The 25,156-nt window shown below is 42.9% G+C and overlaps 1 protein-coding gene across 4 annotated transcripts in view; it reads right to left on the reverse strand.

The window, feature by feature from the left end:
- Positions 1-23,005, reverse strand: part of SDHC (succinate dehydrogenase complex subunit C) — a 51,954-nt gene extending 28,949 nt beyond the window's left edge. For 2 of the 4 annotated variants that reach the window (XM_010367140.2, XM_010367142.2), the window contains exons 1-3: positions 22,895-22,954; positions 14,662-14,718; positions 9,424-9,525 (exon numbers count right to left, since the gene is read on the reverse strand). In XM_010367140.2, coding sequence (XP_010365442.1) covers positions 9,424-9,525; positions 14,662-14,718; positions 22,895-22,914 — 179 coding nt within the window. In that variant the 5' untranslated portion in view covers positions 22,915-22,954. Of the gene's footprint in view, positions 1-9,423; positions 9,526-14,661; positions 14,719-22,894 lie in introns of all 4 variants that reach the window. The other 2 variants (XM_010367143.2, XM_010367141.2) reach the window with 2 other exon arrangements.
- Positions 23,006-25,156: the final 2,151 nt, after the last annotated feature.

Here is a 25,156-nt window from a genome sequence, read left to right on the forward strand (position 1 = left end):
GCTTTTAAAATTGTGTTCTGACACAGAGAGCCTCCTAACTGGGATGAACAATTTTATGCTAATTGATGACAGAGTGTGAACAGATTGCACAACTATTTTATTTGTCAAAGAGAATGATTATCAGCATGAAAAAGACAGAACAAATATTAATTTGAAAGACTTGAAACCCTAAAGAGGTGAGGAAATTGGAAGATTCCAAACACACCTGGGGCTCTGGTACCAGATGAATCAAATCTCATGACTGAAAGAGCTAATAGAAGAAACATACGCACTGTTCTGGAAATTTGCATATGCACTGTTCTGGAAATGTTTCAGAAATACTGATATAGAAAATGGGAGTCATATAATATGAAACTGCTGAATTCAAATGTTACCCTAATTTTCAAAAACGGTTAAAATCATAGCCTGGCTAGCCCAGTAATGACAAGCTAAAATATTTTGTTTTCTAAAAATAACCACAACATTATTTCCAGTCCTCCATGATCTTCCAGAATCTTGTCATTTCTCATCAAGCAAGTATTTAGCCTCTACCCTTGAACCTGGGCAGGACTTGATGACCGACTGCCTCAAAAGTAGAATGCGGCAGAAGTGATGCTGCATGACTTACAAATTCTCCTTCCTTCCTCATGCTATGTGGAAATCCAAAGCAGCCTACACAGATATGTGAAAAGACCTATGTGGAGAGAAAATAAGGGCCCCATCCAACAGCCAGAATCAACCCAAGACATTTGAGTGACTGGATCTTCAGATTAATTCAGGCCCTAGCCTTTGTGTTTTCCAGCTGAGGCCTCAGGCATCATGGAGCAAAGACAAGTCTTCTTCACTAGTCCCTGTTTGAACATTAGGTAAGAGTCTAGTATAGAAAATCAAGATGTGGCCAGGCACAGTGGCTCATGCCTGTAATCCTAGCACTTTGGGGGGCTGAGCTCAGGAGTTTGAGACCTGGGCAAGATGGCAAAAACAAAACAAAAAAACCATTTCTACAAAAAATACAAACATTAGCCGGGCGTGGTGGCATGCATCTATAGTCTCAGCCACTTGCGGGGCTGAGGAGGGAGGACTGTCTGAGCTTGGGAGGTCGAGGCTGCAGCGAGCCGTGATCACACCACTGCACTCCAGCCTGAGTAACAGAGGGAGACTCTGTCTCAAAAGCAAAAATAAAAAATAAAAAATACCTCCAGAAAGTAAAAACATTTCTCCAACAGCCAAGACTGCCAATGGCCAATAAGTACATGAAAAGATGTTTAACATCACTGTTTACTTCCAGGCCTCTTTCAAAAAACCCAAAAAATGGGTAATAGAAAATATGACTTCAAGTATCTCAGGTATCTTTCCCTGACATGCCAATCTGGATATAGCCCTGTGTTCCCTGCTGCTATTTTTCCCCCAAGTATGTCTGGAGTTACATAACCAGAAAAGCAAATAAGGTAGTGAAAGACTCACCTCACCAACCTACAACCATTCTTTATATGACCTGTGAAAAAAGGCCAGGGCTTTAAATACAGATTCAGAATAATTTGTGATGCTCTTTTGTCTTTTTCGTTATAATTCTTCCCCAAAACTTTTTTTTTTTTTTTTTGAAACAGAGCCTTGCTCTGTCGCCAGACTAGAGTGTAGTGGCGCGATCTCAGCTCACTGCAAACTCCACCTCCCGGGTTCAAGCAATTCTCCTGCCTCAGCCTCCCGAGAAGCTGAGAATACAAGCATGAGCCACCACTGCCAGCTAATTTTTGTATTTTTAGTAGAGACAGGGTTTCACCTGAGATCAGAATGGCCTTGATCTCTTGACTTTGTGATCCACCCACCTTGGCCTCTCAAAGTGCTGGGATTACAGGCATTGAGCCACTGCGTCAGGCCTTCCTAAAACTTTTATCTCTTAAAAAAGAAAGTTTCACAATTGAGCAGCAAGAAATGAGATCACTTATTAGCCTCCTTCTGTTTTAGTGGCAAGTCCAGTTTCTACAAACAGGATTATTCCTGGAATCTGGCTTGGAAAAAAACTGAAGGGTTATGGTATTTGTGGAGGTGGTTAAAAAATGGCCAGACTCACTGGCAGGAACCCAAGAGAGTAGCAGAGCTCAAGATGCTTTGCTGGGTTAGCCTAAAAAAACAAAAAGCAGATTTACAGGGACTTATCTTCAAAGACATCAGCAAAAACTGCTATCAATGCCACTTTTGAAGATGAGATAAACAGAGATGTATGTATATATGTATATATGTATGTATGATGTATGTATCTACTTATACATACACACATGTGGTATGTGTGTGACAGAGACTGCATACACATATATGCTATCTCTATCCACAGAAAGGGCCTAGAAGCAATGACATCCTAGTAGCAATGAGCACACCTAGCACCCAGACACTGATTTCCCAGCAGTCATTTTGAAGAACTCCTATTGGCCAGGTCTGGGACAATTTGAACACCAAAATAAACAATAACGAAGTATAATCCTTTGGAGAAATTAATGCTTGATCCATGTTATCCTTGAGTCCATACTGATAAAGAAAGCTTTACCCTATCGTAACAAATAAATCTAGAAAATATTATTATAATATATAAAATCAGTAACATTACATTTGGCAACTATCACAGTAATAAATGATTTAGGCAAGTACCTCCAACAGATACTGGTGAGTAAGTATCTCATGAGAAAGAATATTTAGGTTTCAAAGTATCTCCCACCAAAATATGTATTAATAAATAAAACATCCTTATTCAGTAACTTTACAGGAGAAATCTAGCAGACACATCTTAAACAGTGACAAAAGTTAACATCACCAGTAATGGGTTAAATCAGCAGCAGCACATGCCTCCTGATACAGTGTACTGACAGAAGTATAGTATTACTGCAAGGGTATTCTTGCCAAAAATGTATAAATCGTGAAACACCAAACAAACCCAAATTAAGGAACATTCTAAAAATGTCCAGGTCATAACAAATAAGGAAAGACTAAAAATCTCTCCCATACTGTAGGAAAAAGAAACATGACAACTAAATGTAATATATAATTCTAGGTTCAATCTCAGGCCTATAAAGGACATTAATGGGACAAGTGCAAAATCTGAATGGGAACTAAAGTTTAGATAGTAACACTGTGATGGTTGTACTTTGGAGACTGTCTTGCAATGCATACCCAAGTATTAAGAAGCTGTAATAGGCAGAATAATTGCCTCTTTAAAGATGTCCACGCTCTAATCTCTAGAACTTATGAATATGTTACCTTTTATGGCAAAGGGGAATTAAGGTTGTAGATGAAACTAAGGTCCTAATAAGACAACCTTAAGATAAGCAGACTAGGCTGTGTGTGGTGGCTCACACCTGTAATCCCAGAACTTTGGGAGACCAAAGTGGGAGGACAGCTTGAGCCCAGGAGTTCAAAGCCAGCCTGAGCAACATGGCCAAACTCCATTTCTAGAAAATATTTTAAAATTAGTCAGGCATGGTGGTGCATGGCTATAATCCCAGGTACTTGGGAGGCTGAGCTGGGAGGATCACTTAAGCCTGGGAGGTCAAGGCTGCAGTGAGCCATGATCATGCTCCACAAGTTTTATTAAAACCTTGTAGAAAACTTGTGCATTTCAGCCTGGGCAACACAGCGAGACCCTGTCTCAAAAACAAAACAACATAGACTATCCTAGATTATTAGGACAGGCCCAGTGTAATCATAAACGTCTTTAACAGCAGAGGAGAGAAAAGAGAAAATAGAAAAGCAGAAGAGGCTCACAGAAGAAAGGCATCAAAGAAGAAATGAGATAACGGAAGCAGGGTCAACATGATGTGACTGGAGAACTCAATGCAGCATTGCTGGTTCTGAACACTGAGGAAGGAAGGCAGAAGCCAAGGAATTCAGAAAGCCTCTAGAAGCTAGCAAAGGCAAGGCCATGGATTCTTCCCTACAGGCCCCAGAAGGAAACAGAACCCTGCCAACACCTTGATTTTAGCCCAGGGAGATCTTGTCAGACGTCTGACCCACAGAACTATAAGGTAATAAATTTGTGTTGTTTTAAGTCACTAAATTTGCAGTAATTTGTTATGGCAGCAAATAGAAAATCAGTATAGATTGTGGTGACTAGAAGAGGAGTGCAGCTGTAACGAATACCCAAAAATGTGGAAGTGCCTTTGAAACTGGGCAGTGGGAAGGGACTAAAAGAATTTTTAGGACCATGATTTTTAAAAAGCCCAGACTGCCCTGAAGAGATTTTAGCAGAAATATGGATTTTACCAGTTGTGCTGGTGAGGATGTGGAGAAACTGGAACCCTTATACACTGCTAGTGCAGCCAATTTGGAAGACAGTCTGGCAGTTCCTCAAAATGTTAAATATAGGCTGGACGCCATGGCTCACGCCTGTAATCCCAGCACTTTGGGAGGCTGAGGCAGGTGAATCACAAGGTCAAGAGATGGAGACCATCCTGACCAACATGGTGAAACCCTGTCTCTACTAAAAATACAAAAATTAGTTGGGCATGGTGGTGCATGCCTGTAGTCCCAGCTACTCAGGGGCTGAGGCAGGAAGATCACTTGAACCTGGGAGGTGAAGGTTGCAATGAGCCGAGATTACGCCACCGCACTCCAGCCTCATGACAGAGCAAGACTCTGTCTTAAAAAAAAAAAAAAAAAAAAAAAAAAAAAGTTAAACATAGAGTTACCATATGATGCAATAATTCTACTCTTAGGTATATACTCAAGAGAAATGAAACATATGTGCACACAAAAACTTGTACACAAATAAATGGTCATAGCAGCATTATTTGTAATAGCCAAAAAGTGGAAACAGCTCAAATGTCATTCAGTTTATAAATGGGTAAATAAAACATTGTATGTACATACAATGAAATATTATTCGGCCATAAAAAGGAAGTACTGATACATGCTAAAATACGGATGAACTCTGAAAACATTATGCTAAGTAAAAAATGCCAGTCACAAAGGACCATATATTGTATGACTACATTTAAATGAAACGTTCAGAATAGGTAAGTTTATAAGATGGAAAGTAAATAACTGATTGTCTAAAGCTGAGACGAACAAAGGATTGGTGGTGATGGCTAAGAAATGTAGTGTTGGCCGGGTGCGGTGGCTCAAGCCTGTAATCCCAGCACTTTGGGAGGCCGAGACGGGCGGATCACGAGGTCAGGAGATCAAGACCATCCTGGCTAACATGGTGAAACCCTGTCTCTACTAAAAACTACAAAAAACTAGCCGGGCGAGGTGACAGGCGCCTGTAGTCCCAGCTACTCGGGAGGCTGAGGCAGGAGAATGGCATGAGCCCGAGAGGCGGAGCTTGCAGTGAGCTGAGATCCGGCCACTGCACTCCAGCCTGGGCGACAGAGCGAGACTCCGTCTCAAAAAAAAAAAAAAAAAAGAAATGTAGTGTTTCTTTCTGAAGTGATGAAAATATTCTAAAATTGGCTGGGCAGGGTGGCTCATGCCTATAATCCCAGCACTTTGAGAGGCCAAGGCAGGCGGATCACCTGAGGTCAGGAGTTCGAGACCAGCCTGGCCAACACAGTGAAACTCCCATCTCTACTAAAAACACAAAAATTAGTCAGGCGTGATGGTGCACATCTCTAATCCCAGCTACTTGGGAGGCTGAGGCAGGAGAATCACTTGAATACAGAAGGCAGATGTTACAGTGAGCCAAGATCATGCCACTGTACTCCAGCCTGGGTGACAGAGCGAGACTCCATCTCGAAAAAAAGAAAAAGAAAAAAAAAAATTCTAAAATTGTGGTGATGGCTGAACAATTCTGCATTTAACAAAAGCCACTAAACTGTATGCTTTCAATGTGTGAACCGTATGGTATACAAATGTATTTCAAAAAGGAAAATATGAATGTCAATTCAGCTAGTAAAGGCTCAGAAGGAAATTAGGAATATGTTATTAAAAACTTGTGGAAAGGGGATCCTTGTTACATAGGGGCAGAAAGTTTAGCAGAATTATGTCCCACAATAATGTGGAAAGCAGAATTTACTAAAGTGGCAACCTGATTTCCTTTTTGCTCTTTACAGTAAAATGTGAAAGGAAAGAAACAGACTGAGGGAATTGCTGTTAAATAAAAAGCAAGCTGAGCATGGTGGCTTGCAGCTGTTAACCCCAGCACTTTGGGAGAAAAAGGTAAGAGGATCGCTTGAGCTCATGAGTTCAAGATCAGCCTGGCTAATATGTTGAGACCCCGTCTTTACAAAAAATTTAAAACTAGCCATGTGTGGTGGCATGCACCTGTAGTCCCAGCTACTGAGGAGGCTGAGTCAGGAAGATCACTTGAGCTCCTGGGAGTTCAAGGTTTCAATGAGCTATGATCACACCACTACTACACTCTAGCCTGGGTGACAGAGTGAAAGCCTGTCTCTTAAATAAAACAAACAAACAAACAAACAAAAACAGGACTTATTGATTTGGGAAATTCTCAGCCTTCCCAACAAACATGCCTGTAATCCCAGCACTTTGGGAGGCCGAGGTGGGCAGATCACGAGGTCAGGAGCTCGAGACCAGACTAACCAACACAGTGAAACCCCATCTCTACGAAAAATACAAAAAATTAGCCAGGTGTGGTGGTGTGTGCCTGCAATCCCAGCTACTTGGTAGGCTGAGGCAGGAGAATAGCGTAAACCAGGGAGGTGGGGGTTACAGGGAGGCGGGGGTTACAGTGAGCCGAAATTGCGCCATTGCACTGCAGCCCTGGCGATAGTGCGAGACTCTGTCTCAGAAAAAAAAAAAAAAAAGATATTCACTGTCAAGGCCTGGCACAATGGCTCACACCTATAATCCCAGCATTATGGGAGGCCAAGGCAGGCAGATCACTTGAGCCCAGGAACTGGAGACCAGCCTGGGCAACATGGTTTTATAGAGATGGTGAAACCCCGCAAGATTCTTTTTTTTTTTTTTCCTGGAAACAGAGCCCAGGCTGGAGTGCAGCAGCACCACAATCTCACAATCTCAGCTCACTGCAACCTCCACCTTCCAGGTTCAAGAGATTCTTGTGCCTCAGCCTCTCAAGTAGCTGGGACTATAGGTGCACCACCACACCTGGCTAATTTTTTGTATCTTAGTAGAGACAGGGTTTTACCATGTTGCCCAGTCTGGTCTCAAACCCCCGAGCTCAGGCAATTCACCTGCTTTGGCCTCCCAAAGTGCTAGGATTACAGATGTGAGCCATCACGCCGGGCCCCCACAATGTTCTCAAGAATGTTATACCAACAGAAATACTGCCAGCATAGACTAAAAGTGACAGAGAGAAGATGAAAAGAAGACTGTCATACCTCAAAAATTCTACAGACAAAAAAGAGGCTGTTAAAATCACTCAGCTGCAAAAGCATGTGTCACCTTTCACAAAGGATAGCGGATGGAGCTATAAGCCCAGAGGGCAAAGCCAATAGCCGCAAAGAATTATTCTCAGGCCTTGAAATCAAATGGTGTTTACCTGGCTGAATTTCAAACTGGTTAGAACCAGAGACTCCTTTTTTCCTTCCATTTTCTCACTTTTTTTTTTCTCTTGACCTGCCACTTCAGGACACATTTTCTCACTTTTTGAGCAGGAATGTCTACAGTTGTTATACTATGTCTGTCCCACCACTGTATTTTGGGAGTATGTAACTTGTTGCTTTAGATTCACAGATGAAGAAAAAGTGTTCCTGAAAAGGGATTATACCCAGAGCCTCACCCATACCTAGTTCAGATGGGGAGATTTAGATGAAATTTTAAGACTTTAAGATGAGGCTATAATAGGTTGAAACTTCTGGGGCCACTGGGATGTGGTGAATGTATTCTGTCATGGGACAGCCATAAACTTTGAGGGCTAGAGAGTAGACTGCGGTAGGTAAAATAATGCACCCTCCCCTCTGGAGATGTCAATGTATTAATCCCCAGAACCTGTGAATATATTATCTTATATCACAAAAAGAACTTTGCAGATATTATTAAATTAAAGACCTTGAGACGGAGACATTGTCCTGAAATATTTGGGGAGGTCTAAATGTAATGACAAGGGTCCTTGAAAGGAGAAAAGGGAGGAAGAACAAGTCAGAGTGATACAAAGTGAGAAGGACTCTGCTATGGCTTGCTTTGAAAATAGAGAAAGAATGCCATAAGCCAAGGAATGTGGATGACCTATAAAAGCTGGAAAAGGCAAGGAGCCTCTGGAAAAGAATGCAGCCCCTGCAAACAACTTAATTTTAGCCTAATGAGACCTATGTCATACTTCTAACCTAAAGAATGGTAAGACAGTACATCTGTGTTATTTTAAGTCACTATGTTTGTGAAACTTGTTATAGTAGCAATAGAAAACAAATACAGGGACCGAGCATGGTGGCTCATGCCTATAATCCCAGCACTTTTGGAGGCTGAGATGGGTGGATCACTTGTGGCCAGGAGTTTGAGACCAGCCTGGACAACATGGCAAAACCTCATCTCTACTAAAAGACAAAAATTAGCCGGGCATGGAGGCTCATGTCTGTAATCTCACCTATTCAGGAGGCTGAGGCACGAGAATTGCGTAAACTCAGGAGGCAGGGGTTGCAGTGGGCCTAGATCGCACCACTGCACTCCAACCTAGGTGACCAAGCAAGACTCTGTCTCAAAAAAATAAAAAAAGAAGAAACGAATACAGGAATAATACTTGGATATCATCATCATTGCAACTTCTTATATCATTCAGACATGTTAATGAGCTGGGAATCTGCTTGTTAGCATGTCTTAATAATTTAAGAAGTTGTGGCCGGGCATGGTGGCTCTCACCTGTAATCCCAGCACTTTGGGAGGCCGAGGCAGGTGGATCACTAGGTCAAGAGTTCGATACCATCCTGGCCAACCTGGTGAAACCCCATCTCTACTAAAAACACAAAAATTAGCTGTCCGTAATGGTACGCGCCCGTTGCCCCAGCTACTCGGGAGGCTGAGACAGGAGAATCGCTTGAACCCAGGAGGCAGAGGATGCAGTGAGCCGAGATCGCGCCACTACACTCCAGCCAGGCAACAGAGCAAGATTCTGTCTCAGAAAAAAAAGAAGAAGAAGAATTTGCAAAGTTGCAACTTCTATATAACTTAGCATATATACTATATACCTTAAATATAAAAGTATATGGGAACTCTATGTTATTTCTGCAACGTTTATGTAAATGTGAAATTGTTTCAAAAATTTTTTAATTAATGGGAATTATATTTTGACTTACCAGAATTTTCTAAATGGTAGTTTTGAAAAATAGATTACCCTTGCAATGATAGTAGAATTTAGTCATCTCCGTATTAAAAAGGCGTAAGATAATTCTTATGTTATCTCCCTCTACCCTGAAGAGTTCACCTCATCTACATAGCAGTATTTCAGTTGAGTAAAAGTGAGGGAAGTATCAGGTAGGCCAAAGATCAACCTTCAGAACTTTCACCCACAACCTCTAGATTCTCTGGCTCCAGAGTCCTTACCTATAGATAGTGATGTGGGGAGATACAGGACGGTTTGAACCTATATTCTTATTCCAGAACCGCTCCATCTCTTCTTTGGCCGTGGTTCCCAAAGGAACAGCACTAAAATAAAACCAGAAAGTTTGAAAAGAACTGAAAGTAAGCTTGGTTTAGTATTTTGCATAATGTTCTGTTAAGTCAATATTTTGCAACACTGGCCAGAGGCATGGTGGCTCACGCCAGTAATCTCAGCACTTTGGGAGGCCGAGGCGGGTGGATCACCTGAGGTCGCGAGTTTGAGATCAGCCTGACCAACATGGAGAAATCTCATCTCTACTAAAAATACAAAATTAGCCGGGTGTGGTGGTGGGCGCCTATAATCACAGCTACTCGGGAGACTGAGGCAGGATAATCGCTTGAACCCAGGAGGCAGAGGTTGCGGTGAGCCAAGATTGCGTCACTGCAGCCCAGCCTGGGCAACAACAGCCAAACTCCATCTCTCAAAAAAAAAAAAAAAAAATTTTTGCAATATATTTTTGGAAAAGGTTTTGTTAGGGAAGCAGGAGCCTAGAAGAGCCAGAGTGACACTATTTTAAAATCCACTCCATCTTGTTATAGCAACACAAAACAGAAAATAATAATAAAAATAAAATAAAATAATAGGCCAGGCACAGTGGCTCAAGCCTGTAATCCCAGCACTTTGGGAAGCCGAGGTGTGTGGATCATGAGGTCAGGAGTTCAAGACCAGCTTGGCCAACATGGTGAAACTCCAGCTCTACTAAAAATAGAAAAAAATTAGCAAGGTGTGTTGGCGCACGCCTGTAATCCCAGCTACCTAGGAGGGTGAGGCAGGAAAATCGCTTGAACCGGGGAGGCAGAGGTTGTAGTGAGACGAGATCACACCATTGCACTCCAGCTTGGGAGACAGAGCAAGACTCTGTCTCAAAAAAATAAATAAAATAAAATAAAAATAAAATAAAATAAATAAAATAAACTCCATCTTAAAACTAGCAAAGCACATTCCTTGCCAGTGACAACCCACGGTTCTAAGATGTTTACAGCTAAGGAAACAGCTTGGTAATACCTGCAAGGACAAACTGCAACAACATAAAGTTCAGATGTCCCAATACCTGTAACAACATATGCTTTCAAAATAATTACAGTCACACTTTGATGTACTTACACACTAAAATGTCAAGGATTTTTCTTTAAATCAATAGAATAATAAATTTTGTCATGCTCTCTGGTCCCCTGCATGTAGGCACAGCTTAGTTTAGTCCTTACATAGACAAGATCTCTATATAAGGAAAACTTAGGCCAGACATGGTGGCTCATGCCTATAATCCCAGCACTTTGGGAGGCGAAGGTGGGCAGATGACTTGAGCCCAGAAGTTTGAGATCAGCCTGGGCAACATGGCAAAACCCTGTTTCCACAAAAAAATGCAAAGAAAATTTAGCCAAGCATGATGGTCTGAGCCTGTAGTCCCAGTTACTCAGGAGGCTGAGGTGGGAGGATCTCCTGAGCCCAGGGAGGTAGAGGCTGCAGTGAGCTGTGATTGCATCATGGCGCTCCACCCTAGGCAACAGAGCAAGACTCTACCTCAAAATATTTTTAACAATTGGCCAGGTGCGGTGACTCATGGCTGTAATCCCAGCACTTTGGGAGGCTGAGGCAGGCAGATCACAAGGTCAGGAGTTTGAGATTAGCCTGACCAACATGGTAAAACTCCATCTCTATTAAAAATATAAAAATTAGCTGGGCATGGTGGTGTGCACCTGTAATCCCAGCTACTCAGGAGGCTGAGGCAGGAGAATCACTTGAACCCAGGACGTGGAGGTTGCGGTGAGCCCAGATCACACCACTGCACTCCAGCCTGGTCGACAGAACAAGACTCTGTCTCACCAAAAAAAAAAAAAAAAAAAGATTAAAAATTTAAAAATTAAAAAAAAAAAACCTTAAAGACCTAAAAAAATTATAAATATATACATATATATGTGTGTGTATATATATATATTTAAAAAAAAGAGAGAGGCCGGGCGGTGGCTCAAGCCTGTAATCCCAGCACTTTGGGAGGCCGAGACGGGCGGATCACAAGGTCAGGAGATCGAGACCATCCTGGCTAACACGGTGAAACCCCGTCTCTACTAAAAATACAAAAACTAGCCGGGCGAGGTGGCGGGCTCCTGTAGTCCCAGCTACTCGGGAGGCTGAGGCAGGAGAATGGCGTAAACCCGAGAGGCGGAGCTTGCAGTGAGCTGAGATCCGGCCACTGCACTCCAGTCCGGGCGACAGAGCGAGACTCCGCCTCAAAAAAAAAACAAAAAAAACAAAAAAAAAATTTAAAAATTAAAAAAAAAAAAACCTTAAAGACCTAAAAAAATTATAAATATATACATATATATGTGTGTGTATATATATATATATTTAAAAAAAAGAGAGAGGCCGGGCGGTGGCTCAAGCCTGTAATCCCAGCACTTTGGGAGGCCGAGACGGGCGGATCACGAGGTCAGGAGATCGAGACCATCCTGGCTAACACGGTGAAACCCCGTCTCTACTAAAAATACAAAAAAAAACTAGCCGGGCGAGGTGGCGGGTGCCTGTAGTCCCAGCTACTCGGGAGGCTGAGGCAGGAGAATGGCGTAAACCCAGGAGGCGGAGCTTGCAGTGAGCTGAGATCCGGCCACTGCACTCCAGCCCGGGTGACAGAGTGAGAGACTCCGTCTCAAAAAAAAAAAAAAAAAAAAAAAGAGAGAGAGAGAGAAGAAAAAAAGAAACTAGGGCACCCTACTATATAATTGAGTAGTTTCTAATAAACTTGCTTCTTTCATTGCACTTTGCTACTCACCTTGAATTCCTTCCTACATGAGATCCAAGAGCCCTCTCTTGGGGTCTGGGTCAAGACCCCTTTTCCAATAACAGTATGGGGGGGCTGGATAAACCCACAGTATTAGGAAAACATGTTCCTCCACTTACCTTATTTTTATTCCAACTTTAATTCCATTAACCGGAATCATCTGATGAGGTCATATCAGACGATAATTCTGTTTTTTTTTTTTTTTTTATTTTGAAATGAGGTCTCGCTCTGTGGCCAGACTGGAGTGCAGTGGCGCGATCTTGGCGCACTGCAACCTCCACCTCCTGGATTCAAGCGATCCTCCTGCATCAGCCTCCTGAGTAGCTGGGACTACAGGCACGTGCCACCGCACCCAGCTGATTTTTGTATTTTCAGTCGAGATGGGGTTTTACCATGTTGGCCAGGATGGTCTCGATCTCTTGACCTCGTGATCTGCCTGTCTTGGCCTCCTAAAGTGCTGGGTTTACAGGCGTGGGCCACCGTGCCAGGCCGATAACTCTGCTTTCTAATCCCACCCAATACACAGGTCTGGCAATGAAAGCACAACTTCTTGTTGGGTGGCAGGGCAAGCATATTTTAAAAATATTCACATAAATGGATTATGCTTTTCCAAGGCCACAGTTTTATCTCATACCTTACCATCTGCTCTCATCTGGCTTTTCAAGATTCCCTTTCAGGTTCTCAAAAATCAAGAACTAGATTCAGCTCGGTACCTTAATAGTTTCTTGGTTTTGTCACTGGGCTAGGTTGAACCCAACTATTAAACAGTTCTCCTCAAGCTATGCACAATTCTGCATTGCCCCATCCAGGTGATCCTCTTACCTCAGTCTCCCAAGTAGCTGGAACTAGAGGCGCACACCACCACACCCAGCTGGTTTTTGTATTTTTTGTAGAGAAGCGGTTTCACCGTGTTGCCCAGGCTGGTCTCAAACTCCTGGGCTCAAGCGGTCTGCCCACCTCAGCCTCCGAAAGTGCTAGGATTACAGGCATGAGCCACCATGCCCAGCCTACTAAATGGCTGAGGATAGCTGTTTCTTATTGATTGATTGATTGAGACACGGTATCCCTATGTTGCCTAGGTTGGTCTTGAACTCCTGGGCTCAAGGGATCCTCCTGCCTCAGCCTCCCAAAGTGCTGGAATTACAAGTGTGAGCCACCACATCCAGTCTTTTTTTTTTTTTAAATAGAGATGGGGGTCTTACTCTGTTGCCCAGGCTGGAGTGCAGTGGCATGATCATAGCTCACTGCAGCCTTGAGCTGCTGGACTCAAGCCATCTTCCTGCCTCAGCCTCCCCATAGCTGAGACTATAGGCACACACCACCACACTCAGCTAATTTTTTATTTTTTAATTATTTGTGGAGACTAGGTCTCTCTCTGTTGCCCAGGCTGGTCTTGAACTCCTGGCCTCAAGCAATCCTTCTGCATAGGCCTCCTAAAGTGTTGGGATTACAGGCATGAGCCACCGTGCCCAGCTGATTGTATTTCTCTAAAATATATTATTTGGGACAAATGAAAAATCTGAAAATCAACTGTATATCAGATAAGAGTTCATCAATGTTAAATTTCCTGAATTTGATAATTATGCTTATATAATTATACTGCATTATGTAAGACAATTTCTTTGTTCTTAGGAGAAATATTTAGAGGTAAATGGTCATGATATTCACAACTTAGCCTTAAAGCATTCAACGAAAATACTAATAATTAAATATATATTAGGCTGAACTACACTAAATCATTAATATTTCACCAGCTTTGACCTAAAAAAATAAAAGTTTCATATGGCATAATCTAAAATACAAAAAAGCGTGATAAGCAAACACAATAAAATGTTAACAATTGGCAAATGTGGGTGAAAGGTATATAGAACTTCATCCTACTATTCGTATAACTTTTCTGAAAGTATAAAATATTTCCAAAATAAAAAGTTTTGTAAAAATAACACAAAGGCAATTGTTGACATAACAGGCTGAGAATAAATATATAGCATGAAAGTCCAGGTGCGTGGCTCATGCCTATAATCCCAGCTGAGGCAGGGGGATCGCTTGAGCCCAGGAGTTCAAGACCAGCTTGGGCAAAATGTGAAACCTCGTCTCTACAAAAAATACAAAACATTAGCCAGGCATGGTGGCACACCACACACCTATAGTCCCAGCTACAGGAAGCTGAGGCTACGGCAAGCCCTGATGGTACCACTGCACTCTAGCCTGGGCAATAGAGTGAGAGCTTGTCTCAAAAACAAACAACACACATACACACAAATGATAAATAGTGACCACAATCACTTAAGTTTCAGTCAACTGTCTATGACTGCCCACTGTTGTACATATCCATCGAATCTAAGTCAACAATCTATTGCTCTTCCCTAAGGAAAAAAAATAATTTCCAGACTTAGAAACTTACTTTCTGATACACAGTTGAGGGCTAAAGTGGGTTCGGAGGCAATGACGACCAACATGTCTGCAAGATAAGAGAATCAAAAATCAATACACATTTAGAGATCAACTTTAGTATATCAACTTCTCTATTTTTAGGGGTGAAGGGATAGATTAAAAATAAGATAAAAACAATGACAGTATCAGTGTCCTTGATACCATTTTCTAGTTGAAAAGCTACAACTCTAACTTGAAAATAATAAGAAATATTACCTAAAAATGCAAAATAAAGTTTTAATCAAACACAAATAATGCAAGATAAAAGAATAAGAATAATCAGAGTTGGTAATGATCAACAGAGAAATAGAGAAAGTGATTTTTTAAAAGCTAGGTCTTACAGGAGGTGATGTCTAAGAGACAGGGTTAACAAAACAAACAAACAAAAAAAACACAATAAGCCCACTGGTAACTGCAACCATATAGCTTAGCTTTAGCAGAGACCTACTACAATGGATGAATTTAAAAGGTCAGGCCAGGTGCAGTGGCTCACGCCTGTAATTCCAACACTTTGGGAGGCTGAGGCCAGTGAACTACTTGAGCCTAGGTGTTCAATACCACCTGGACAACATGGTAAAACCCCATCTCCACAAAAAACATGGAAATTAGTTGGGTGTCATAGTGCACACCTATAATACCAGCTACTCTGGAGGCTGAGGTGGGAGTATCACTTGAGCCTGGGAGGCAGAAGTTGCAATGAGCCAAGATCGCACCACTGCACTCCAGACTAGGTGACAGGGCTAGACACTGTCTCAAAAAAAAAAAAAAAAAAAAAAGGTTGAAGAGTGCAAGGGGTTTGTGAAGAGAGCATCCTAAATATTAAGCTAGGTCATTTCAGGAACTAACATCAATTAAACTCCATATATCCTGAATGAATTTCAAGTCAAAAAGTCTTTCATGTAATTATAATCATGTGCAAAAAAATGGGAATAAAAAAATTTTTACTGACCCCATGAAAGTTTTCTACTTAAAAATTGCTATTTTTGAAATGTATACATCAGTGCCAGAACTGCTTTTCAAGTCAGAAACTAAGATGTGCCTAAGCATTCTATCTAAGGAGAATTTAACTGATCCAAAGTTTACATGGTACAGGTTGAGCACCCCTACTGTGGAAAATGCAAAATCTGAAACCCTCCATAACCCAAAATGTTTTAAGTGCTGACATGATGCTCAAAAGAAATGTTCATTGGAGCATTTTGGATTTCAGCTTAGTGATACGCAACCAGTAAGTATAATGCAAATACTCCAAAATCTGAGAAAATTCGGAAATCCTAAATACTTCTGGTCCAAAGCTTTTCAGAAAAGGGATGCTCACCATGTATTATGAAAAACACACAACCATTACACCCTTCAGTCACATCATTATATCAAATCTTTCCAAAAGCATTTAAGAAGGTAAATAGAGTGAATTTCTGAAACTAAAACTTAAAAATACATTGATTCTACAAAAGTTTATTGCATATCCACTACTTGCAAGGCACTAGGATACAAGATCTCATAAAGATCTAATGATCTTCTTAAAAAGCTCATGATGTCCCTCACACCATTGATATTAGATGTACAAACTTTTCAAAAGCTGTATGCTTCACATTATACACTAGAAGGGCCCACTACTTGAAGGAAAAAATCTAACCAACACTTCCTTCTTCAGCTCTTCCCTCTTTCCAGCTTTGAAGGCAAGAGGTGAATACAGACATTGTATACCCAAGGCTCCCAGAAAGAAGTGGGAACAAATCTCTTTTAATCAATTGAATTGTGACTCTGAAGTTGCAGGGCACGCATTCCTCACACCAGGCTAGGCCTGTCACTCAGCTACCCAGCAAGAGTTTGCAGATGTGGGTTGGAATCTATGGCGTGCCCTCTCTGTCTAGCGCTATTGTTTCCCAGACAAATATCAATGTAAACTTTCTACAAGGCCCTCACAGAAACTAGCTGCACAAATGCCATAACCTTATTTGAAATCTGACAAAAGTAATTATCTATCCTTCCCTTTCATGTGAAAACAGGAATTCTGTATTTTTAATTGACAAGCCAGAACTTATAATTTCTAGTTATTGCTGCCCCTTCTAAATGCGTTAACATGTCTCCCCAGAATGTAATCATTGCTCAAATCATTTCTGAAACTCTTCTCTGGATTGAGGCAGCAATGGTAATGTAAAAATAACATTGGAAAGTAAAAAATCAAGCCTGAAATCTTAGAATAAGTTGTATAACTTGAGTGAGTCATTGAGCTTCAGCGTTTTCAATTACAAAATGGCACTGATAATACCTTATTGGTTGCTGAGGGGACTGCACAAGAAAACATACAGGAAAGCATTGTCTAAACTACAATACACCACATATATATGTAAGATATTATCACTGGTCTCCCCAACGTCTTTTTTTTTTTGTTTTTTGTTTTTTTTTTTTTGAGACGGAGTCTCGCTCTGTCGCCCAGGCTGGAGTGCAGTGGCCGGATCTCAGCTCACTGCAAGCTCCGCCTCCCGGGCTCACGCCATTCTCCTGCCTCGGCCTCCCGAGTAGCTGGGACTACAGGCGCCCGCCACCTCGCCCGGCTAGTTTTTTGTATTTTTTAGTGGAGACGGGGTTTCACCGGGTTAGGCAGGGTGGTCTCGATCTCCTGACCTCGTGATCCGCCCGTCTCGGCCTCCCAAAGTGCTGGGATTACAGGCTTGAGCCACCGCGCCCAGCCCCCAACATCTTTAGAATTTGCATTGCATGGCCGGGCGCGGTGGCTCAAGCCTGTAATCCCAGCACTTTGGGAGGCCGAGACGGGCGGATCACAAGGTCAGAAGATCGAGACCATCCTGGCTAACATGGTGAAACCCCGTCTCCACTAAAAAATACAAAAAACTAGCCGGGCGAGGTGGCAGGCACCTGTAGTCCCAGCTACTCGGGAGGCTGAGGCAGGAGAATGGCGTGAACCCGGGAGGCGGAGCTTGCAGTGAGCTGAGATCCGGCCACTGCACTCCAGCCTGGGCGACAGAGCTGAGACTCCCTCTCAAAAAAAAAAAAAGAATTTGCATTGCATTCTTTCTAAAACCCTCAGTGGTGACAAAAATACTCATCTACTGAAAATAAATTTGATTTCTGGAAAAAAAAGTTATTCAAAGCCAAGTCTATGTGATCAAATTGATATCATTTTTAGTCCAAAACAAGATGTGACTATAATTTATCTTATTATAGTCATATATTATATGACTGTAATATAATGAGTTTCTAAACTTGATCTGATGGTATACCAAAAAGTTTCAAAAATGTCTAGGTAACAGCAACAATAAAATAGATATATAACTTTGAATGACATGATGAATAATAATTTGTATACAGAAGTTGTGGTTAATGATTATTACCACACAACTACCAAACTATAAGCTAAGTCATCCTTGATTTATTTTCTTTCACCACCCCTCCATATGTATGCATGGCATCACCCAATCCTATCATTAATAGCTAGGAAAATTCATTCCAATCCATTGCTATAGTCTATATCCTCTTCATTTCTCACTAGGACTGTAACAAGAGCTCCTGAACTGATCTCCCTCGCACCGATCTCTTATATATCATTCAATACCTAATTTACTGAATTAATTTACTGAAAAATAAATAAAATAACATGGTTTCATCATTCTTCTGCCTAAAAGTCTTTTAACAATTTCCCACTGCTTACAATGTAAGATCCAAACTGTGGGCAAACAACGCACTTCACAATGTGGCCAACTCTCTGTACCTAACCTCCCACAAATTTCTTTCAATCCACTGTAATTCTGCCACACTGAACATTACATTACGTCCAGATACAGCAAACCCTCTTTCGACCACATGCTCATGCTGTTCTCTGACTAGAGCCTCCCTCAGATCCTGTTAAATTCATCCTTCAAAACTCAATTCCTAAGGGCCAGCGTGGTAGCTCATGCCTGTAATCCCAGCACTCTAAGAGGCCAAAGTGGGTGGGTCACTTGAGGTCAGGAGGTCGAGACAAGCCTGGCCAACAGGGTGAAACCCCATCTCTACCAAAAATACAAAAATTAGCCAGGCATACTGGCACACCCCTGTAATCCCAGCTACCTGCGTGGTTGAGGTAGGAGAATCACTTGAACCCAGAAGGCAGAGGTTGCAGTGAGCCAAGATCACACCACTGCACTCCACCCTGGGTGACAGAGCGAGACTCAGTCTCAAAAAAAAAAAAAGCCAATTCCTGGATAGCAAGATCACCACTTCTCTAACCTTACTTGCTATGTCTGCCATGCTCTCACACTTGTTTATATCTATCAATATTTCTTATGTGGTTTAATAATTAATCTATTTATCTCCCTGCTAGACTTTGAGCTCAAGGATAGGACTCAAATATTTTGGATCCATAGTACCATAGTACTTTTCTTATTTTTTTTTACTTTTTTGAGACAGAGCTTTGCTCTTGTTGCCCAGCCTGGAGTGCAATGGCGCAATCTCAGCTCACGGCAACCTCCACCTCCCGAGTTCAAGCGATTCTCCTGCCTCAGCCTCCCGGGTAGCTGGGATTACAGGCATGTGCCAGCAAACCTGGCTAATTTTGTTTCTTTTTTGAAATGGAGTTTTACTCTTGTAGCCCAGGCTGGAGCACAATGGCACAATCTTGGCTCACTGCAACCTCCACCTCCCAGGTTCAAGCAATTCTCCTGCCTCAGCCTCCCAAGTAGCTGGGATTACTGGCACCCACAGGCACCCACAACCATGCCAGGCAAATTGTTGTATATTTAGTAGAGATGAGGTTTCTCCATGTTGGTCAGGCTGGTCTCGAACTCCTGACCTCAGGTGATCCTCCTGCCTTGGCCTCCCAAAGTGCTGGGATTACAGGCATGAGCCACTGTACCCGGCCTTGGATCCACAGTACCTATAATAATGTCTGACACATAGAAGCAGCTTAAAAAAAAAAAAAAAAAAAGGGTTTGTGAATGAATATGCTTATTTTAAAAAGCAGTTTCATAAATTGAGAGTTAAACCTTAATATTTAGAGGCATTTCACATACAGCATTAAATACAATGAGTACTGGCCAGATAGTTAGTAACTCTTGGGGCCTTTGTGCTTAAGGAGCATGAACATTATTAGACAGAAGCCTAGCTGTCCTTAGCTTAGTTCTCTAACTCCTTGGCCTTGGCAAGTCATTCCTTGACTAACTGCCAATGGTTTGTGTTACTTGGCTGGTTGTTCATCTCTAGCTGGTCCCTGAACTGTTTAGAGAATATACAAAATAGAGAGCATATATTCAAAAGCCATGACAATACAACACTCTGATAACTAATAATTCTTAATTAGCCAAGCATTAAACATATTTACATGTCAGGGAGGGGGAAGGGGAAGGGGAAGAAGTTGGTCAAAGGATACAAAATTTCAATTAGATGGGAGGAGTAAGTTCAAGAGATCTATTGTACAACACAGTACATTGTATTTTTTTTTTTTTTTTTTTTTTTTGAGACTGAGTCTTGCTCTGTCACCCAGGCTGGAGTACAGTGGCACAATCTCAGCTCACTGCAACCTCCATTTCCCAGGTTCAAGCGATTCTCCTACCTCAGCCTCCCGAGTAGCTAGGACTACAGGTGCGCACCACCACACCTGGCTAATTTTTGTATTTTTAGTAGAGACGGGGTTTCACCCTGTTGGCCAGGATGGTCTTGATCTCCTGACCTCATGATCTGCCTGCCTTGGCCTCCCAAAGTGCTGGGATTATAGGCATGAGCCACCATGCCCGGCCACAATTGTTATTATTATGTTATTATGTTGTTATTATTATGTTAACTATAGTTAATAAGGCATTGGTCAGGCCTTGTGGCTAACGCCTGGCTCAGGTAGATCACCTGAGGCCAGGAGTTTAAGACCAGCCTGACCAACATGGTGAAACCCTGTCTCTACTAAAAATACAAAATTAGCCAGGCATGGGTGGTGCATGCCTGTAGTCCTAGCTACTTGGGAGGCTGAGGCAGGAGAATCGCTTGAACCCAGGAGGCGGAGGTTACAGTGACCCAAGATAGCGCCACTGCACTTCAGCCTGGGCAACAGAGCAAGACTCCATCTCAAACACACACACAAAACCAAGGCATTGTATACTTGAAAATCACTAAGAATAGACTTCAAGAGTTCTCCCCACAAAGATGTAATGCGTATGTTAACAGCTCCACAATGTATACATATCTCAAAACACCGTATTGTACACCATATATACAATTTTTATTTGCCAATTAAAATAAGTAAATATAATTTTTTTAAAGTTTAACCAAAAATAAAAATAAAGGCCAGGCGTGGTTGCTCATGCCTGTAATCCCAGCACTTTGGGAGGCCGAGGCAGGTGAATCATGAGGTCAGGAATTCAAGACCAGCCTGGCCAAGATAGTGAAACCCTGTCTCTACTAAAAATACAAAAATTAGCCAGGCATGGTGGTGTGGTGGCAGATGCCTGTAATCCCACGTGAGCAGAGATCGCGCCACTGCACTCCAGCCTGGGTGACAGACCCAGACTCCGTCTCAAAAAAAGAAATAAATAAAAAGAACAAAAAAAAGAACAAAAAAAGTGTAACCAATATTTCTCTTAAGTGGGCCCAAGTTATTGCCATTTGCAACACAAATGAGGAAACCACAGCCATGGAATCAATGACTTTGACTTGTCCAAAATAAATGTAGAACCAGAAATCAGTTCCTAAGATTTCTCAGAAGGTATTTTCCTTTGAGGTTAAATCAGCACATTATAAACAGTTCCAAATCCCTCTAGCGAAATGGAATTAGACTGGGAACTTCTATCAAGAAAAAAAAATTTTTTTTAATTCTTCATTTCTCCTCCTAAAAAAAGCCCTTATGAGAAAAAGAGGTGTCCTTTCGATGAGAGCTTCAGATTACCACTAATGAAAAATATACCTTTCTTGGCATTGAATCCTAGTGTGGACGGCGCTGCACAACTCAAAATGATACCGTATGGATACACTTAATGAGTATAAAGATCCTCAGCTTCTAAATACTAATCCCAAAACTCCTAAAATGAACTGTTTGGAACCAATATGATCATTTCAAACTAAATGTTAATTCTACCAAAACCCCCTAACATCAATACCAAAATATATCAGAGAATTCAAAAGCATTCAATTATGGTCAAACCATCTGGAATAAAGAAGGCAGCACTGGCAAGACAAGCCTTGGCATACCTTAGAAAGAAGATACATATGGAGATGAAAAACAGGGAGAAAATGAAGGATTAAGATATCCCTGATTTCAACTCCAAGAGGAATCATTTTCTCGCAGAAAAACTAAACAAAGTCCCTCTATTTTCAAACTGGGTGACTGAAGTGGAAAGAGAAATGAGAACACATTTGGGGAAATCAGGGATTGAAATCTCAACGGCATTGAAGCTAACTTTCCATAACAAACAATTTCCAAAAATAAGGCTGGCACAAAACTATGCTGGGATTTGTACCAGGCGTGTCTAAAGGCGCTAGTCGCTGTGACTAGAAAGGCTGAGTTGAGAATGAGACCTAGATAGCGGAAAGTTGAGAATGAAAGAAAATCTAGGGTATTTCTCTGGACAACTAATTCACATTTTAGAGAAAAACTGGGACACTCACTCTCCCTCCCAAATAAAAAGATGAACTAAAAATGAATTCCCCGGGCTGCTTTGGGGCTGCAGAGGTCTGCCCTGGGTGCTAATGCTAATCACCACCCCAGTAGGGGTCCAGGCCTTCTGCACCTTTCGCCAGCAGCCCACTGGGAACCCAGACAGCGCCCACTCACGGCGGGAGCAGCTGCTGTTTGAAGGCATTCGAAGCAAAGGCAAAATACACCAAGATCTCTCTCTCCGAAGCTAAATGTCTAAACACGCTCTGGAAATCGTAGGACCCATGAGTGGCTGACCTTGAAGTTATTTTCTCAGAGCTCCGCTCTGGATGCAAGCCCGAGAGCAATTTGCGTTAGAAGTACTAGACGAGGTGGGGAAAACAGAAGGGGCGAGAGCCGAGCGCCCCTCGATACGAAGCCAGCGACCCCGAAGCCCTATGGAACGCACCGGAGCGGCTGGGGGAGAGGGGAAAAGGGGTCTCTAGGATCCCCGAGCGCTTGGCCTCCACACCCATGGGTCCTTTCCCTGCCCAGGCACAAGATAAAGAGTTATCAGCAAAACGTGAGGGGCCAGTTCAGGTCTCCGGAGGGCCGCGGACACCAACCCCTAGTCCCACACTAAAGTCACCTCAGCAAGAGCGCAGCCATCTTGGGTTCCGGTCTGGACGGAAGTGACGCCCGGCGGCCCCGCCACCTGAGGGCGGAGGCGCGCGGGCGGGGATCGGGGTTGGGGTGTCATGTGGCCAGAGTCTCTTTAAAAGGCTCTGGAGCTTCTCCGCTCGGCTCTGCGCAGCTGGTTTGCTGGTTGTTTTCTGGGGTTTTTTGTTTGTTTGTTTCTTGGTTTTTTGAGACGGAGTCTCGCTGGTCGCCCAGGCTCGAGTGCAGTGGTGCGATCTCGGCTCACTGAAAGCTCCGCCTCCCGGGTTCACGCCATTCTCCTGCCTCAGCCTCCCAAGTAGCCGGGACTACAGGCGCCCGCCACCTCGCCTGGCTAATTTTTTGTATTTTTGGTAGAGACGGGGTTTCACCATGTTAGCCAGGGTGGTCTGGCTCTCCTGACCTGGTGATCCGCCCGCCTCGGCCTCCCAAAGTGCTGAGATTACAGGTGTGAGCCACCGCGCCCGGCCGTTTGCTGATTTTTTAGTCTCCTCTCCCGCCTCCTGCCACTGACTTCTACTGGAATTTGCCAGGATTTGGGCAGAAACGCCACTGGCTCAAAATCTGCAGTCTACGTTCCACCTGCGTACATATTCATTTTGCATCGCACTCCCAAACAGCGAACGGCGGACTTGTTTAGATTCTTTCTTAAGGACTTCGCAGTCTGTTGCGTTCCCCATGCCTCCAGGTCGGCCTAAAAACGTGATTGGCCGGTTGAGACACCCAAGAAAAAAGATACTTTGGGCTCCCTCCCGTTCTAATACGAAGCTTTAACCAGACAGATACATAAATTGTGACGTAAGTTGAGGAGTGTGTAGAGGGGCCTCGAGAGGCCCTTACGGACCACCATTCCCGAAAACGAGGAGCCTCATCTAACCACCTCGGTTAGACAGCACAATTCCTGGGTTTGAGCTGCCACATGAACCAGGCGCCCACTAGCCGAGGACAATGCTCCCTTGTTCCTTGTTTCAGCGCTATGTGGGTGACACCCCCAGCTAGAAGAAGCCGGAGTGAGGGGGAGAACATGCTTTGATTTATATATATACAGTTTTAAGGAACCCAAGCACAGGAATCAACTGCCGAGCACTCAAGACTGAAGAATGAAGAAGAGCAAATGATAAAGGAAGGAAACAGAGCGCAAAAGTTCTTGACTGTTGTGGGGAGTATAGTGGAGAGGAGTAAAAGGGACAGCCTAGAGCAACTCCTATTTTTACAAAAAAAAATAATTATACGCCGGGCGCGGTGGCTCAAGCCTGTAATCCCAGCACTTTGGGAGGCCGAGACGGGCGGATCACGAGGTCAGGAGATCGAGACCATCCTGGCTAACACGGTGAAACCCCGTCTCTACTAAAAATACAAAAACTAGCCGGGCGAGGTGGCGGGCGCCTGTAGTCCCAGCTACTCAGGAGGCTGAGGCAGGAGCATGGCGTAAACCCGGGAGGCGGAGCTTGCAGTGAGCTGAGATCTGGCCACTGCACTCCAGTCCGGGCGACAGAGCGAGACTCCGCCTCAAAAAAAAAAAAAAAATAATAATAATAATAATAATAATTATATTACTATTGAGATCTCATGTATATTTAGCATCCCTGCACTTCAGCATTTAAATAGCACAAATTCACTTATTTCTGCATCAGATAAATAATACTACTTTGTGTTTCTGTAATGCTTGACAAAGAAAGCACATTCATACACTTTAGGATTGGAAGAGGCTCTCTAATCCAATCTTCTATCCATGCAGGGATCTCCTCTGCAACATCCGTGACAGCTGATCTTCAAGACTCTATCCCCCCACATTCAATGATGGGTACCTCAAACAACCAGTTTTATTTAATGAACAACGTATTCGTTAGAAAGTTATATTTAAATAACAGTTTTGTGCTATCGAACCTCCAGTCATTGACTTGGCTCTCTGGAGCTTCACGTTAACAAACCCAAGGAATGCCTCTTTCACTCAGATCTTTTTTGGCTTTTTTCTCTTTCTTTCTTTCTTTCTTTTTTTTTTTTTTTTTTTTTTTTTTTTTTGAGACAGAGTTTCACTCTCTCTCCCAGGCTGGAGTGCAGTGCCGCTGTCTCAGCTCACTGCAGCCTCTGCCTCCCAGGTTCAAGCGATTCTCCTGCCTCAGCCTCCTGAGTAGCTGGGATTACAGGCGTGCACCAGCATGCCCTGCTAATTTTCTGTACTTTTAGTAGAGACGGGATTTCACCATGTTGGCTAGGCTGGGCTCGAACTCCT

Source organism: Rhinopithecus roxellana, chromosome 8 (genome assembly GCF_007565055.1).
Source record: "Rhinopithecus roxellana isolate Shanxi Qingling chromosome 8, ASM756505v1, whole genome shotgun sequence".
Taxonomy (NCBI): Eukaryota; Metazoa; Chordata; class Mammalia; order Primates; family Cercopithecidae; genus Rhinopithecus; species Rhinopithecus roxellana.